The 15,156-nt window shown below is 38.8% G+C and overlaps 1 protein-coding gene across 4 annotated transcripts in view; it reads left to right on the plus strand.

The window, feature by feature from the left end:
* The window catches only part of RTN3 (reticulon 3), a 53,554-nt gene extending 38,821 nt beyond the window's left edge, over window positions 1–14,733 (plus strand). For all 4 annotated transcript variants that reach the window (XM_019717891.2, XM_019717888.2, XM_019717889.2 and 1 more), the window contains 6 exons: window positions 7,008–7,215; window positions 9,034–9,172; window positions 9,608–9,677; window positions 10,158–10,204; window positions 11,041–11,099; window positions 12,549–14,733. In XM_019717891.2, coding sequence (XP_019573450.1) covers window positions 7,008–7,215; window positions 9,034–9,172; window positions 9,608–9,677; window positions 10,158–10,204; window positions 11,041–11,099; window positions 12,549–12,594 — 569 coding nt within the window. In that variant the 3' untranslated portion in view covers window positions 12,595–14,733. The remainder of the gene's footprint in view (window positions 1–7,007; window positions 7,216–9,033; window positions 9,173–9,607; window positions 9,678–10,157; window positions 10,205–11,040; window positions 11,100–12,548) is intronic.
* The last annotated feature ends 423 nt before the right edge of the window (window positions 14,734–15,156 follow it).

Raw genomic sequence — 15,156 nt, forward strand, 5'->3', positions numbered from 1 at the left:
AATTGTACATATAAAAACTGCATTTATTTCCCCTTTATTAATGAACAATTTCTCTTTTGTGATCATAAAGCCTCGCTCTTTTTTAGTTATTTCAGCCACATTTAAGCTTTCTTAGCGATGCAGCGTACGAGTATATTTACAAATTTTGAAAAACTAGCGCACAGAAGCTAGAACATGTTGTATGGATCCTTGAGTTGGAGATTTATTCTTAAAAATGAAGTGAAAGGATGGCCGGTTGGCTCAGTTGGTTAGCACGTGGTGCTGACAGCATCAAGGTTGCCGGTTTGATCCCCGCATGTGCCACTGAGAGCTGCGCCGCCTTAAAAAAAAAGTGAAGTTACAGCTAATTATCTACTAAACCTTGAAATTTTCTTTCAGTTATTCCTTTACAGAATAAGCATTTTGAATAATCCTTCTTTTCATCCTTTGAGGTATATACTTGGGAAAGTAGACTAAAGACAGTTGACTTTTGGGAATGGCTGAGGTTGGAGTCAAACGAAGAGCTTTCCCCAAATTCAGTAATTTAAAAATAAAATGGGTAGAGAATCAACACAGTTTGCTGTTCTCTCTTGAATGGGCTGGGACGGTATCTTTTTCCTTTGCCTAGAGATTACCAGTGGATATGTCAGTGCCCTCTCTTGGTGTAAGAAGGGTACTACTGCAGCTGGCACCCTTTATTATGGGCAAGAGGGAGGTAGACATCCTTTAAAGTTTTTTAAATGTAATATGGTCACATTATAGAAAATATGGGACATAAAGGAAGGAATCACTCTTACTTCTACCAAAAATATAAACACACTTGGTGAATATAGAAATTCTTTGTCAGGTGCTTTATCTGCCATTAGCAAAATAAGGTAACAGATGACTGATATTACCTACATAAAATTCTAAAAAGAGGCTGTTTTATATATTGAAATGGATTTTAAGAAATAAAAGGCATCTCCGGGACCCTGCAGGGCTGGGTACTGTGTACCCCCAGGCAGGCTAGCCCTTCACCCCATCCTGCAGGATGTTGTAGACCCTGGCAGGGGCTGGGGCTGGTTTGTCGTTAACATGAGACTTAAGTACTCACTCCACAGGGAGCGTGCCCCTGTTTCTGAGTTGGAGGTCTATGGATGTACTTCCTTGTTGGGAAAGGGCAGGATAGTACCTGGGAATCACTGGGATCCCTGGGCAGCTGATCCTGCTTTTTGTGCACCCCCTCCTCCCAGACTGGCTCAGAATCTAACCTATTTATTGACTGTCCTGAGGGTCTAGGGAACAGGCTGAAGCCTGAAGGGCTTTGATTCCTTAATAGACTAGGGTGCTGCCCTGAGGGTGGGGGTTGGCTCTGACTCGGGAAACTACTGTGCCCAACCCCTGGACAGGCCCAGCTGGGCTCTACCTGCTGACACAGACTCACTCAGAGACCCTCAGACACTGAACCAGGCCTCTTCTCAACCTCTTCTTTGTTCAGGTTTCCAAAGCTGGATAAGGTGGACATTGATATGAAAAGGAGAAAGCATCTAAAAAAAGGAAAGGCTTAATTAGTACAGCACAGGACTTGAAACGTATTGAGATACAAAGTAGGTCTTTTGCATTTCCATAGCAATTTTAGAATCAGTTTGTCCATTTCTATTAAAAAACTACTGGGATTCTGATCGGAATTACATAGGATTATAGATAAATTTGGGGACAATTAACATCTTAGCAATTTTGAGTCTTTTAATTCATGAAAACAGTATAGCTTTCTAGTAATTTAGGTCTTTATTTCTCAGCAATGTTTTATAGATTTTAGTGTACAGGTCTTATACACCTTTGGCAGATTTATGCCTAACTGTTTCATAATTCTCATGCTGCTTTAAATGGTATTTTTACTCAGTTTCTGATTGGTTAATACTAATATATGGAAGTAGAACTGATTTTGTATATTGACCTTGTGTCCCCCGACCTTGCTGAACTCACTTATTCTAGTAGCTTTTTGTAGATTCCATTAGATTTTCTACATAGGCAATCATGGCACCTGTGAATAATGACTTTACTTTTTCCTTTCCAATTTGGATGCCTTTTCTTTGTTTTTGACTTACTATACTGGCTAGAACCTCGAATACAGTTTTCAATAGAAGTGGTGAGAGAACATCCATCCTTGCCTTCTTTTATGAAATATGTTAACTCTAGGTTTCTTGTAGATTCCCCTTATTAGATTCCCTTTATCTAGTTGAGGAAATTTTCTTCTATAACCTAGTTTGCTGAGAGGTTTTATCCCCAAGGAATACTGGGTTTTGTTAAATGCCTTTTCTGTATCTTTTGGTTATTCTTTTTTTAGTTTGTTGATATGGTGAATTATATTAAATGATTTATGAATGTTAAACCAATCTTGCATTTTTTGCAAAAAAAAACAAAAACCCACTTAGTCATGACATATTATATTTATATATTGTTACGTTTGATATGCTAAACTTTGTTAGGAATTTTTACATCTATTTCATGAGCAATATTGGTCTATAGTTTTACTGTAATGTTTTTGTCTAGTTTAGAATCAGGGTAATACTGGCCTTATAAAATGTATTGGAAAATATTACTTTCTCTTTGTTTTTCTAGAATAATTTGTGTAGAATTGGTATTATTTCTTGTTTAATGTTTGGCAGAATTTACCAGTGATGCCATTTGGACCTGGAGGTTTTTGTGGGGAAAGCATTTTATCTGTTTTATTTCTTGAGTAGATATAGGACTGTTCAGTTTATTTCTTGAGTAAGCTTTGGTAGTTTGTATCTTTGGAGTAATTTTTCCTTTGTTTAAATTGTCTAATGTATTAGCATAACAGTGTTGATAATGGTTGATAATGTCTGCAGAATCTTTCGTGATGTCACCTCTCATTTCTGATATTGGCAATTTGTGTATTTTATTTTTTCTTGATGAGTCTACCTAGAGTTTTATCTATTTTACTATTATTCTCAAAGAACCAACTTTGGTTTCATTGATTTTTCTTTGTTTTTCTGTTATCTGTTTCATTGATTTCTGCTTGTCTCATTGTTTTTTTTTATTATTTCCTTTCTTCTGTTTACTTGGGATTCAAGTTGTTCTTTTTCGAGTTTTTAAGGTTGAAGCTGAGATTACTGATTTTGCCAACTTTCCTAATAGAGGCACTTTCATACTGTGTACTGCTTTATAGCAAATTTGGATTTTTAGTCAGTTCAAAATACTTCTAATTTTTCTGTTGATTTTTTTTCTTTGATTCATGGGTTTAGAAGTGTGTTGTCTAGTTTACACATATTGGGGTTTTTTCCCAATATCTTTCCAATACTGTTTCTAATATAATTCCTTCTAGTCAGAAAACATGTAAAAGTGACTTGAATCCTTTTCAATTTATTAGGGCTGTTTCATGGCCCAAGATTTGGTTTATCTTGGTAAATGTTTCACATGTACTTGAATATATATTCCACTGTTGTTGTTGGAGTGTTCTATAAATATCAAATTCAGGAAATTTAACATTGATACAGTACTTCTATCAATTATATAGTCCACATTCAAATTTTGCCAGTTGTCCCAATGCTGTCTTTTTTTTTTTTTTTGGTGCCAAGTTTCTTTATTTTATTTATTAATTTTTTTTAACATTTTTTTTTATCCCAATGCTGTCTTTTATAATTGTCTTTACCCCTGATCCAGCTCCAGTCTTGATCATACTCCTTACTCAACTTTAATCTGAAAAAGTTCCTTAGCTTTTCATTGTCTTTCACACCCTTGATATTTTTGAAGAATGCAGGCCAGTTGTTTCGTAGACTGTCAACCTGGGTTTGTCTTGTGTTTTCTCATTAGATTCAGGTTATACTGTTTTTGGCAAGAATACCATGGAAGTGATGGTGTGTCCACCTGTATTACATCAGGGGACACATGGTGTCAGTTTGTTCCATTACTAAGTATTCTGTGTTGAAACTGTTCCTATACTGGTATGAACTGTGACATACGTCTACTGGGACCCCGACTGTAGGAATTGCTGTCACAAGTAGGCAGCATCCTGTTCAGTCAGGTTGGCCTGAGTCGCCTCCCAGTTCTCTCTCCTTTGCAACATCACTTCCTGGGCCTCTTGGCTTCCCGCCAGCAATCATAACACCTCCTCCTCCTCCTGGTAAGTCACATCCCCTAGCCGGAAGGTCGCAACCAGGGACTATTTCTTCTATACAATCAACATGTCTTTAGTGTTTTCGTAGTTTCAAGTTAGGTTCCTTGGCTCTGGCCAGGTTAGGCTTCGGAGGAAAGTTCCGTAGCTGAATACAGGGAACAACTAGGTGCCCGCGCGTCAACTGGAATCAGATTCAAGTTGATTTTACCCTCAGTCACGGTCTTCCAGGCTAATACTATTTTGATCATAGTTAAAATTTGAGTGTTTACTGTGTGTAATTTACAGTGCTAAACATTCTACACACATTAGCTTTATATATATTCCTTAAAACAACTCAGGAAACAGATGTCACTTTCTTTTTTTTATTCAAGTTTATTTGGGGTGACAATTGTTAGTAAAGTTACATAGATCTCAGGTGTACAATTCTGTGATACACCATCTATATATCACATTGTGTGTTCAGTTCTCTTTCCATCACCAAATATTTGATCCCCTTTACCCTCATCTACCACCCCTTTTCCCCCTTACCCTCTGGTAACCACTAAACTATTGTCTGTCTATGAGTTTTTGTTTTTTTATTTGTTTGTCTTGTTCTTTTGTTGTTTTTGGTTCATATACCACATATCAGTGAAATCATATGGTTCTCTACTTTTTCTGTCTGACGTATTTCGCTTAGCATTATAATCTCAAGATCCATCCATGTTGTAGCAAATGGTCCTATTTCATCTTTTCTTATGGCAGAATGGTATTCCGTTGTGTATATATACCACAATTTCTTTATCCAATCATCTATCGAAGGACACTTTGGTTGTTTCCATGTCTTGGCCACCGTAAATAAAACTACAATGAACATTGGAGCACATATGTTTTCATGGATAAATGATTTCAGATTATTTGGGTAGATACCCAGGAGAGGGATTGCTGAGTCATATAGTAATTCTATTCGTAATTTTTTGAGGAACCTCCACACTGCCTTCCATAGCAGCTGCACCAGTCTGCATTCCCACCAACAGTGTATGAGGGTTCCTTTTTCTCCACAGCCTCTCCAACACTTGTTACTATTTGTCTTGTTGATGATAGCCATTCTGACTGGGGTGAGGTGATATCTCATTGTGGTTTTTATTTGCATTTCTCTGATGATTAGTGACGTTGAGCATTTTCATGTCTATTGGCCATTTGTATGTCCTCTTTGGAGAAATGTCTCTTTAGTGCTCTGCCATCTTTTTTAATAGGATTGTTTGTTTTTTTGTTGTTGGGTTGTATGCCAAAGCAACCCTAAAGAAAAAGAACAATGCTGAAGGTATCACACTCCCTGACTTTAGCTTGTACTACTGGGCAACAATAATCAAAACAGCATGGTATTGGCAGAAAAACAGGCACACTGACCAATGAAATAGAATTGACAACCCAGAAATAAACGCACATAAATATGGACAGATAATTTTCGACAAAGAAGCCAAAAACATACAATGGAGAAAAGACAGCCTCTTCAATAAATGGTGCTGGCAGAATTGGAAAGTCACGTGCAAAAGAATGAAACTAGACTGCTGTCACCATATACTAAAATAAACTCAAAATGGATCAAAGACCTAAACATAAGACCTGAAACAAAAAACTGCATAGAAGAAAACATAGGTACTACTAAACTTGTGGACCTTGGGTTCAAAGAGCATTTTATGAATTTGACTCCAAAGGCAAGGGAAGTAAAAGCTAAAATAAATAAATGGGACTATATCAAACTAAAAAGCTTCTGCACAGCAAAAGAAATCATCGACAAAATAAAGAGGCAACCAACGGAATGGGAGATTTTTGCAAATAATGCCTCAAGTTAGGGGCTAATATCCTAAATATATCCAACTTCTTGTGTCTGCTTCAATTCCTTTTAAAAATGTCGTAGTTTTCAGTATATAGGTCTTTCATATTATTGGTTAAGTTTATTCCTAGGTAATAGATATCACTTTCTTCATCTTACAGATGAGGAAACAAAGGTTTAGAAAGAGTAATTAAGGTAATACGGATAAAAATTACCAGGACTCAAACTCGTTTCTCCAAATCCAAAGCCCGTGCTCTTCCTTATAAGCAAAGAGAAGCCCAGTGGAAACTTGCAGTAGGGCTATTAGTGTTGAACTTAGCCGTCACAGGTTGAAATTCAAATGTAGTGTCATTGTAAGCTTGGAGGTAATTGCTAGCAGTTTACACCCCGAGTTTTGGAGGTCTCTTTAAGTAGAACTTATATTTTTCCAGTTTGGATGTCCCCAACCATATGACCACCTGACTGGGACAGTCTTGGTTTATACTTACTTCCGAACAATTATTAATAGTGTCCCCACTCATTTTCAGAAGAATTGTGGTTGAGATAATTGTATGGTCCCCTATCCATAATCCATCCTAAGTGCTCTTCAGATTCACATAGAGATTGGAGTTTCATTGTGATTAATACTAATAGAGCTTGGTTTGTTTTTATTCACCACTCTCTTTGCCCCCCACCCCAATTTATACATTTCAGTTTAGGTTTGGTTTTATGTCTGCTGACCCAACTAATTTATAGGCATAGTTTCCTTTATTTAGTCAACAGTTACCTAGATTTTACCATAGTTACTTTACCATCTTTTCTGCTGAAACATTTAAAGTAAATGACAGTTTACCCCTTTGTATTTCAGTAGCCACCTCTAAAAAGTAAGTTCCTAAGTTTTTATAAACCTGTCCAGAACCCAGAGGAACCTTTAGCAGTGTGAACCATCACCCGTGACATACGTGATTTTCACTTAACAGATTCTCTTAAGGAGGGCTGCACCTGTAACTGCTTGTTCACCTCGGGCTTCTCAAGCATGCAGGCACAGCCAGAGGGCAGCCCTGGCCTGTGGCTTGTAGCTGTTCATATAACTTCTGTTCCCTTTTCTTTTGGCAGTGCACGATCTGATTTTCTGGCGAGATGTGAAGAAGACGGGGTTTGTCTTTGGCACCACGCTGATCGTGCTGCTTTCCCTGGCAGCTTTCAGTGTCATCAGTGTGGTTTCTTACCTCATCCTGGCTCTCCTGACTGTCACCATCAGCTTCAGGGTCTACAAATCTGTCATCCAGGCTGTACAGAAGTCAGAAGAAGGCCATCCATTCAAGTGAGTTGAAGTATCACAACTAACACTCTACAGTTTAGTGAGAGGGTTCGCTGAGGCTGTTTGGGTGTAAAAGTAAGACCTGACTAAAAATCAAAAATTGTAGGGCCTGATGCAGCTGAGCAGTGGCAGGAAACATCAACCAGAAACCTTGAGACCACCTTAAGAAGCAACTAGTGAGGAGCCACGAACTTTTTGGCAAACGAGAGTCACACTTTAAGACCAAAAGGAGCTGTCTAAATATCTGATCAGTGTAGGGCACACAGCAGCTAGAACAGTGCTCAGTTCGCTGGGGTCCCGAGTACGGGGGAAGCCCCCACATAGGTAACTTTTATGACTTTGAAATCTTGGTATTGAGGCTGTGCTCTTGGTGGTGTCAGGACTCGCTGTGTTTACTCTTGGTTTTATTACTGATTTCCTTCTTATCGCTCCTTTGGTTTTCTTAATACCAGGGGCAGGTCTTGATGAAAGCAGTGGTTCATGCATTTCTAGAATCTAGTTGCCAGCTTTTCTGAGCATGCTATAACTAAATATATGCTTCACATTTTCTTGAAAATCTTAACCCATAAAAAATTTTAACATTAGCAAATGGCAGTTGTTTTAAAACCCTTTCCTCATAGAGAAAGAAACCTTGTTGTGACTTCCCAGGACTGTGACAGGACAGGTGTCTGGCTGAGGCCCCAGTCCTCGCATTTTCTCTTAGTGAAAACAGAAGGAAGAATTTAAACTATATGTGGCATTTAAAACCTTACTGCAAATTAGTTTTACCAAGTCAATAGTTGTTGAATGAATGAGTGAATAAATTTTCATTGTTTTGCCGCCAGCAAAACAGTGAATGTCTTGGCAGGTTTTTTCCCCTCTTGCATGGCACTGCTGTGGATTTGGAAAATGTGTTTTGCTAAATTGTATTAATTACAGCATCTAATTTTTATAACTTTCATATTTGGTAGTAAATAAGAAAGAAAAACATGCCTGTTACTCTCCTGTTCCCACAAAACTGTAGGCTCTCTAAGGCAAAAGCAGTCTTACCTTTCCGATAGCCCCAACACCTTACAGGGCGATGCTCAGGAAGCACTCATTAAGCACTGAGAGAATGTACAAAGTTGTAAGCAGATGGTTACATCTCATCCGGTAGCGCATCTGGGGACAGAAGCCAAGTGTTTCTTTTTCTGTAGTTTTCAACCCTATCAAGCTCAATGTCTGTACCCGCCTCTTGGTTTTTTTAACAAATATTTTATAATGCCTCTTTTATCATTTTGAAATGAAATTCATAAGTAATATGTCTAAACAAAATTTTAAAAATAGATTATAATTGTAATATAAAGAACTGATAAAATAGAAAACCATTTATAATAACATAATATGGATTCCAACCACTATTAATCTCCAGTACAGATGTGATTTTTCCAAAATAGTTAAAAAAATCTTAGTGAAGTTTAGCATAAACAGAATACAGTTTTAGAAAATTCAGGATATGTTATAACTGTGGGGGGAAAATACTTTGTATTTGTTTGTTCTGCTCTTGATAATTATAAATAGGTTCACCTTCATGAATAGCCTATGAAGCAATAAAACTGATGCAGGACATAGGACAATTCTGTATTGCTCATGACTGGCCCACACTTTGCAGATATGTGGCATCTTTGCCTCTAGGCCACTAAAGGACAGTGGTGCCCCTACCCCACCCCATGACAGCAAAAAATGCCCCCACAGATTTCTAAAGTGTACCGTTGGGGGAATTTCCTACTCTGAACTGCTGTGGTAACAGGAAGAGGTCTCCTTCTGTATCAAATGTATGATTGTTGTTTCTTCTTCTGGAAGAGCCTACCTGGATGTAGACATTACTCTGTCCTCAGAAGCCTTCCACAATTACGTGAATGCTGCCATGGTGTACGTCAACAGGGCCCTGAAACTCCTCATTCGTCTCTTTCTGGTAGAAGATCTGGTTGACTCCTTGAAGGTTAGTTGCTTCTACAGCTCTCGGAGGTGAGGCTGAGGAAAATCAGGGATTAGGTTATAATTCAGAAGGAAAACATTAAATAGGGTTTTAGCAGACAAAAACAAATGTCTGCTTACTCTTAGTCAACCTGTAAAAATGGGGATAGGAGTCAATGGAGAAGGTGTCTCCTGTGCCTGGAGAACTAACATCAGAACAGGGGTGATGAGATTGACAGAAATGCAATCATAGTCTGTCTTTGGGCCTGAGATAGCTACAGAGTTCTCTTAGGTGCCTTCAGATGTACAGTGCAAATGGCTAACCTTCATTTGGAAATTATTTATGGCATACATCGCTACATTTATGCAGACTTAATTCGCTAGAGGAAAATGGCGTCGGTTAGCCCGAAGTTGACGTTATAATTATTCCTGCTTAACCCTCCGATGTTGGCCTTCACAGCTGGCTGTCTTCATGTGGCTGATGACCTATGTGGGTGCTGTTTTCAATGGAATCACCCTTCTGATTCTTGGTAAGGTGACAAGGAAAATGTCTCCATGCTCTTTGAAGTAATTGGTACGACAAAAAGCGAGGAGAGTGCCTAGCACGGCTCCACCCCTTCCACGTGGCTCAGCCTTTCACATCCATAGAGACCTTGAACTAGATATTGAAGGAACCTGTGTTTGTGGCCATAGGTTTATTAAATTGCCCTAACTATAAAGAAATATCAAAACAGCTAGAAGTAAAGGAGAGTTGTCTAGATTTGACTTACATATGGGGTTTTATTTGTAGAAACCATTTTCATAATTTGGAAATCACCTGTGATACAAAGATGGCAGCCTGTGTACCTATATCTATTTAACTGTCCTTAATTGAGGTCTCAGAATTTCTCATAGTGAAGATTTATGTTTCCCTGAATTTCGTGAGGAAAAATGTATGTGCTACTTGAGTCCTGAGACTTTGTGACTCTCCCACATGTACACTTGCCAAGTCCTGTGATTCTGTCTTACAGCTGAACTGCTCATTTTCAGTGTTCCGATCGTCTATGAGAAGTACAAGGTAAGCACTGGCCTGTTTCAAATCAGACATGCCAGTTGGTGTGTGACTAGTTTGGGTTCATTTTTTTTAGGTTTGAAAGTTTGGAGCAATCTTCTTCTATTTCTACAGTCTAATTTTATAAGCCAAGTGCCTATAAGAAACTGGTAATGATGGTTTCCTCTAAGGAGAGAAAGTGAATGTTTAGGAGAGATAAGGGTAGGAAGGAGACTTATACCTTATTATGGACCTTTTGTTTTTATCACATGGATGTATTTGTTCAAAAAAATTGAAACAGGGTTTAAATAAAAGCTCGTGTCTAAAAAGAAACTGAAACTGTTACAGAACTATGAAAGCAATTATGGGAATCCATAGGTGTGAACAGATGTTTGCTTATGGAGTGGTGTATACAGAGTATACTAGATTCTATCAGGTTATTATGGATTAAGTCATCTATCAGCCGACTTTTATGGTTTTTTGGTACTAAATGAATTGGTCTTACCCAGGAGCCAAAACACATTTATGATTACAGAAAATAGATTAGACAGAGTTTCTAGTATTCAGAAAATGCTATTACAAGTCCAATGTCTCTAAAGGAAACACTTTGCAAGTAAGACTTACCTCTGCAAAAGAAATGACTGATTTTTTCACTGCAACTGAGTATGGGGTATTTATGGCATAATTTGAATTCTAAAACCTAAAGTTTTTAAAATACTTTTAAAAACTGGGCATTATTTTCATTTGCCAGAATATTCAATGGTGTTTTTTTAAAAATGGTTAAACTAGACAAAAGAATATAACCTTCAGGAAAATTGTTAATGTGTGTGTTGCCACATCTGAGTCACTTTCCTTCCTTCAAGACCCAGATTGATCACTACGTTGGCATCGTCCGTGATCAGACCAAGTCGATTGTTGAAAAGTAAGTATACTTAGGTTCCACCTTTCATCGTAACATGTGCTTTTATCCCCCAGTGATTTTCAGTCCCCTGTGTGAAATGGTGATGCCAAGTTTTCACCCTGAAATGTGAATTTCACCCTGAAAAGAAACCTTGGTTAATAGTTTGATTTTTTACGAGATTATTTCATCTGCTTCTTTGCAAAAACATGCTTTGTATCTTAGATTAAAAAGGATCAATGGAATCAGGACCACTCTGTCTTTTTGAACTGGCTTTCAAATGTTAAATGTTTATGGTCGTCTTCCTCTCATTTATTTTCATACATATATCAATTTTAAGCCAAATTCTTCCCTCTCTTCAGAAATAAAAGTTTTAGTAAGTAAATGTCTTAAGGCGCAATACCACTACCTTTTTCCTAAAAACTACCAAATCCATTTTCATTTTTAAACCAATTTAATATTTAAATCAAGTACTGAAATGTTGGTAGACGTTTTTATGACTCCCTGTATTAAAGAAATGTTTTCTTTTTTAAATTTTTGAATTATTTATAGCAAACTCTATGAACCAACTCTTCAAATTAAAATGTCAACATTTTTTCGTGTTTTCTTCAGATAGTCTTTAAGAAACAAAACATCACAAACAGTAAAATCTATCCTTGGTGTCAGTCCTTTTCATACCCGATTTTAGTGCTTTTTCCAGCTTTGATAAGAGGAAACTGACTATGTCCAGACAGCTCTAGTTTGATGCCAGGTTCTTTACCTGCTTCTTTGCTCTTTGAGGTACACATTGGAGCTAAAACCAGGCAAGGACAGTTAGCACAAATACGTATCTGGTCGCTGTTCACTCTTGATTGTGAAAGACGGTCGTAGCTTAGTTAGCTTTAAACCCAGTGTCTTGACTAGCAGTGTTGGCTGACTGGGCCCTGCTGTAGGATGTAACACTTGTGGGGTGTAGCGTTGACATTAGCTGAGGGTTATAAATGGCCTTAGTCTGGGGGAACCTTAATAAACAAAATAAAGGGCAGCTTTGGTGTCGTATGACAAGCTGGGAACTATTGCCAACTCCTTTATTTTTATAATGTCTCCTTGACCCTTGACTCCTGGTTCCTTTTGTGGCCACTAGTGGATGACCTGGCATTCCCAGAGAAATGGTGTGTTGCATTGCCAGCGTGTAGAGTACAGTCAGCAGGCATTATGCCCAGATACCCCTTATTCTTCTCTGGAACCCTCAGTGAAGGACCCACAAGTCTGTGGCAGTGAAAGAGGACAGGCAGCAGGGAGAGAGTGGATTTTGGTGGACCCTGCAGCTCATCCCAGACTCCTGTCGTCCAGAGTAAGCCCTGTGGAAATGGGAGAATGTTTTTCACACTGCTCCAGCCAGTGTAGGACTGTCTTCTAGCATCGTTGTTAAAATGAAAACCTAGAACTAATATATCTGTTTTCACCTTTTTTTGTTTTTATTTTCCTTAATAGGATCCAAGCAAAACTACCTGGAATCGCAAAAAAAAAGGCAGAATAAGTACATGGAAACCAGAAATGCCAGTTACTAAAACACCGTTCAATAGTTATAATGTTGTTACTTGTACTATGAAGGAACGTGCTCAGTGTCAGCTTGAGCCTGCATTCCAAGCTTTTTTTTTTTAATTTGGTGTTTCCCCCTCCTTTCCCTTTCCCCACAATATCAAACACAAGAATTGTTGGACTAAAAAAAGAACTGATATCTTAGAACCCAAAAGAATAAACACAGAATAATAGGATAAATTTATCAGTTTAACAGGATAAATCAATACCTTAGTGGTGGTGGAGCGTTTACGTGTAGCTTGAATGGGGAAAGAGTGGCAGTAAAAGGAGGATATGAAAGTTAAACACATCTCTTGGGTTCTTCTATTTAATTTTCAAGGACTAGTCTTACAGAGCTTCCCATTGTAATTTTGCCCATATTTTTAAGTTAAGAAATAATGGTTAACTTATAAAGAAATTATCTGGGGACAAGAGTGGGATTCCGTCCCTTGAGTTTGCTTTGGTTTTTGGGGTTTTTTTGCAGCCCTTGATCCCATCTTCCTGCCCCACAATGTGAGCAGCTATTCGTCATATTCCTCTTCTTAGCTTATATGTATAACTTTCAACTCTATGAATAACTTATAGGTGATAGTAATAATTCCTGGTTCTCAGAATGCCATCTGCTAACAGAATGGAAACAGAAAGCGGGACTGGAGAGGGAGTCAGCAGGAGCGCTGCTGTGACCACTACTGCTCCCTCTCCCGCTCATCCCTAGGAAAGGAAAGCCTCCGCCACTTGGGAAGGGGGTGTCTGTCATCTCTTTGGGACACCAGTTCGGGGCTTTGAGGTTGAGTTTGAGAACTCATTCCTGAATATGCTTTCCTCCCTCTTCCCTACCCACCTCACCTCAAGTTTAATAAATATGGTTGTACTTTTCTTATTATGAAATAAATGTCTGTAACTGCTGTAAACTTGTTAGAGAAAAAAAATAATCTGCATGTGGGCTCCACAGTTATTGAGTTATTGTAATCCTATCTCAGTCCGTGGGGGGGGACATTGTCCACTCGAGCTACAGAAACACAAAAGGCTTTTTTTTCTTTTTATGTTTTCCCTCCGGCTTCTCCCTCACAGGCTGCATCTTTAACCTGTGCTCATCATTGTATGCTGAGGACCACAGCCCAGCTGGCTAGGGAGGAGATTGTGTGTGTGTGTGTATGTGTGTGCGCGGTTAAGACCACAAATGAGTGTAGGGAAGTGCATTTTGTGGTTCATATGGAGATTTAACTGAGGCTGGCTTCTGGGTGTGGATTGTTTTGAGGGTTCCTTGCATTTTCAGGCACATAAAATGTTCTAGTACCCACCTGTGCGGTGGCCCAGGATGCTCCTTGTGAGAGTGTTTTCCAAGAAGCTTTAGGTGAAGGCAACCAGGCAGGGTCAGACTGTTGACAGGCTCTGTGCACAATTAAAAGACAACAGCTCACATTGACATCTCATGGAGGGTGATTGGGAATCTTGGATTCCCATTTGAGACTGATGTCTTCCAACGTGAAAATTCCGTAAACTTGCAAGTCATTTGAGATTCTTCGGGTTGTAACCCCTCAGGATAATCCGGAGGGAACATGCACTGGTGACTTGAAGGTGTCCCAGCGCACTGCAGCTCTGTAGATCGTACTTAGTGGAGGGACATTTTCTTTCCCCTTCTGTGGGAAAATTAGAGATCTGGATGCGTAAAAGTTACCCTTGCCTTACTCCATTCTCTTATTTTCTTAGCCCCCTTTCTTTTTGAATCTTCAAACTGATTTCATGTCACAGTAGAGGAAATGCTTTCTCCCTCCCCAGCCTTTGCCTTCCCAGGAAGTCCGTGCACTGATCATCTTTTGGGCTTCCCCTCCAAAGGACCTTGTTTTCCTGCACTGGAAGCCTCCACACGTAACTCTTTCGTTTTATTACTGCTGTGTTTAGATAATTGGACAGATCCCTTGTGCCATACAGGATTTTTTTTTTTTTAAGAAAAATCTATAGATGACAAATTACTAATGAAACTGTGTGCATATGTGTGTGTGCAACATAAAAATACAGTAGCACCTACAACGCTTGAATCTTGGTTCCTGTAAAACTGCAAATTGATGTGGTATTAATAAAAAAAGAAAAACAATGACTGTGGTGTCATTCTGCTAACTTTATTCTTTATACACAGTTTGGGTTAAGAAAGAACCAAACAAGGCTTCCCCTGGTCCCCATCCCCATCCCACTTTTGAGGTTTTAAAAAGCAATCAATAATTGATACGGGTAATGATGCCCAAGATTGCAGAATTCCATAGAACAAAGGTGTATTTGGTTTCTGAAAGAAAATAAGAGCCCCTCTAAGAAGTGAGCTTCAAGAGAAAGATGAGGAATGGAAGGGGCCAGAGGGGTTTGTTGTCCCAGTTCGGTCTCACACCAACCTAGGAGGGCTCCCCGCCTGCAACATACAAAGCAGCCTCTAAGTCACACAGCCACAATGCACTTGAGAGTCACCATGAGAAATGGAAAGTACATCAAATTTTTACTGAAACAATTTGTCACCTGGGATTTGCTCTTT

This window comes from Rhinolophus sinicus, linkage group LG06, assembly GCF_036562045.2.
Source record: "Rhinolophus sinicus isolate RSC01 linkage group LG06, ASM3656204v1, whole genome shotgun sequence".
In the NCBI taxonomy this organism is placed as follows: Eukaryota; Metazoa; Chordata; class Mammalia; order Chiroptera; family Rhinolophidae; genus Rhinolophus; species Rhinolophus sinicus.